This window comes from Nestor notabilis, unplaced genomic scaffold (assembly GCF_000696875.1).
Source record: "Nestor notabilis isolate BGI_N333 unplaced genomic scaffold, ASM69687v1 scaffold7315, whole genome shotgun sequence".
Lineage (NCBI taxonomy): Eukaryota > Metazoa > Chordata > Aves > Psittaciformes > Psittacidae > Nestor > Nestor notabilis.
The window spans coordinates 58,583-61,403 of NW_009927847.1; the positions used below are offsets into that span (position 1 = coordinate 58,583).

A 2,821-nucleotide genomic window follows, 5' to 3' on the forward strand; every position below is an offset into this window, starting at 1 on the left:
ATTCCGGCTGCCTCCAGTGCTCATTTCCAGGACAGCACACATTTTCTCAGCTCAAGTTTTAAATCTGCTTTCAAGCCACCTGCCTATTTTCACTCTGGATTTCTGTGCAGCAGCAAGTAAGGATTTGCCTTTTCTGTTTTACAGTACTGACCAGCTGCCAGCCTGCGAGCCACCCATCTGGTGTCGTGAGAGGTAAGAACCTGATTTATTAATTCTTAGAGGGCAGAGAAAGATCCTTTGGGTGGGATGTCTGGAAAGGTCACTGCTTCACCCTATATTCAAACCCAGTGTGATTAGAATAGAAGGTGATGGGGTGCCCAAGGTTTAAAAGTGGCTGTGTTTGAAGTCTCTGACCACTGATGACACAACAAAAAATCCCTATGGAGAAATTCTTCACTTCTTCTTAACTGGGATCAAGCATGCTGGCTTCCCATCTTTGCTATAGCAGCAATAGAGCTGGACCAAGATGGGCACAGCAGGAAAACATGCAAAACTCTGCATTCTACCTGAGAATGTACGAATTAAGAACTCATCTGAGCATACAAACCTCCTACCCACCTTTGTAAAATGCCAGAGGTCTCCTAGATACACATTTTCTTACTCCAGAAAAAAAAAAATAAAAAAAATTGTTACCTAATGAATAAAGAGGGAATAAATGCTACAGATGTAGCTAGAGAATTTTCGAGTGTTGTTGGTTAAATTTAACTATTTGCATGTTAATTAAAGCATCAGAAGAAGTACTGTAATTATTTTAAAGCTTTGAGAACTTACCTATTCCTGGATTTTTTTCAGTATTTAGTCTGGATCTTCATACAGGCTTGGCAATTCCGCTTTCAATTCTTGAATTTTATTTCACCTAAGTCAGAACACTGGGGCTGAAATTACTCAGATATTGTACCTAAGAATGACAAATGCACATAAGAAATTCAATTATGGTGGAATACTAAAAGGTCACATTCCTAACAGTGATGTCTTAGTGAAACTTACTCCACAAATCTGCTCTTCTCTCACAGACACAGTATTCTTAAAGCACCAAATCCACAGTTCTGAAAGGTTATTAAAAGTTGCCCCCCTAAATGTTTGAAGACCTAGATTCATCAATGAAAACCCCTTATTTTCTAAGTTGACCTAAAAATGAAGTCTCTAGTTAGCTCATGTTAGATGTTCCAAATACTCAGAGTATGAAGAGAAACCAAGGCACAGGATATGAAATGTTTCCCAATCTTGCAGAACAGACCTGAATAATCAATGCCATAGTCATAGAATCATAGAATAGTTTGGATTGGAAGGGACCTTCAGAGCTCATCTAGTCCAACCACCCTTCAATGAGCAGGGACATCTTCAACTACATCAGGTTGCCCAGAACCACATCCAGTCTGGCCTGGAATGTCTCCAGGGATGGCACACCCACCCTTTCTCTGGGCAACCAGTACCATTGTTTTACCACCCCCATTGTAAAGAACTTTTTCCTCACTTCCATGTTGTCCCTCCCCATTAGGATCCTCTACTGTTGTGCCTTCACTGAAGTGCAGACATGGCGTCTGGAGATGCTGAGATGGCTGTCTTTGGGGAGGCAGCTCCTTACCTCCGAAAGTCAGAAAAGGAGAGAATTGCCGCCCAGAACAAGCCTTTTGATGCCAAATCATCGGTCTTTGTGGCCCATCCTAAAGAATCCTTTGTGAAAGGGACAATCCAGAGCAAAGAAGGAGGGAAGGTCACTGTCAAGACTGAAGCTGGAGAGGTGAGTGAAAAACAAAGTTGAAGGACACCATTTGAATCCCACTCTCAGCTCTTAGCTGACATACATGCATCTCTCTATTCCTTGGCAGACCCTGACCGTCAAGGATGATCAGGTCTTTCCCATGAACCCTCCCAAGTATGATAAAATTGAGGACATGGCCATGATGACCCACCTCCACGAACCCGCTGTGCTGTACAACCTCAAAGAGCGTTACGCAGCCTGGATGATCTATGTAAGTACCAGCAGCAGTCTTCCTCTGGGTAGCTGGCAGGAACTGCTCTGCCAGGCTAAGTGGAAGCCAATGTGCTGTCTTCCTTCCTCACAGACCTACTCAGGTCTCTTCTGTGTCACCGTCAACCCCGCCGTGGTACACCCCGGAGTTGGTGTTGGCCTACCGAGGCAAGAAGCGCCAGGAGGCCCCTCCCCACATCTTCTCCATCTCTGACAATGCCTATCAGTTCATGCTGACTGGTGAGTGCTTAATTCCCTCACAGCAATCTAGACCAAAACCCCCACTGACCTCACTGGGGCATGTGACCAACCAGCTAAAACCACCTCTGAGCAGTATGACTGAGAGCTTGAGCAGGAATTGATTTCAGGTGAAACTGCCCCAGAAGCAGATCTGGACTTAGCACTGTGTATTATTTACACATTATTCTACGGAATTCTTCACTCTCCCACTGAAGAAATAGTACTTGACTCAGCTTACTGTATTATTTTCGGTGGTAGGAAAGAAAAAGTTGTTGTTCTATGTATCCCACTATTTCTAACATAAGCATTTTAATTCCTGATGAGAACGGATGGCAAGTGCGTGCACAACTTGTTCTGGGTCTACATGCCTATCACATCTCTATGCATCATTTTTGGCTTGTAGTACTGTTAGGACCTGGAAGGGAACTGGCTACCTTTGGACTTTCAGATGAAGTCCCAACTTATGTATTTACTTCTTTACTTCTCCATCAGCTCAGTGTTACCCAGGCCAACTGCTAATCTTTCCTTCTGCCTCTTTCACAGATCGTGAGAACCAGTCGATCCTGATCACGTATGTATGCTACCTGCTCTGGTCCCTCAGGGGCTGCC

General features: G+C 44.1%; 1 protein-coding gene across 1 annotated transcript in view; it reads left to right on the plus strand.

The window, feature by feature from the left end:
- Nucleotides 1-1,534: 1,534 nt before the first annotated feature.
- LOC104405515 (myosin heavy chain, skeletal muscle, adult-like) overlaps nt 1,535-2,821 on the plus strand; it is a gene marked incomplete at its 3' end in the record, with an annotated part of 10,190 nt that continues 8,903 nt past the window's right edge. Inside the window, 5 exon segments of the mRNA XM_010014247.1 lie at nt 1,535-1,741; nt 1,830-1,973; nt 2,067-2,101; nt 2,103-2,212; nt 2,756-2,783. Of these exon segments, the coding sequence (XP_010012549.1) occupies nt 1,535-1,741; nt 1,830-1,973; nt 2,067-2,101; nt 2,103-2,212; nt 2,756-2,783 (524 nt within the window).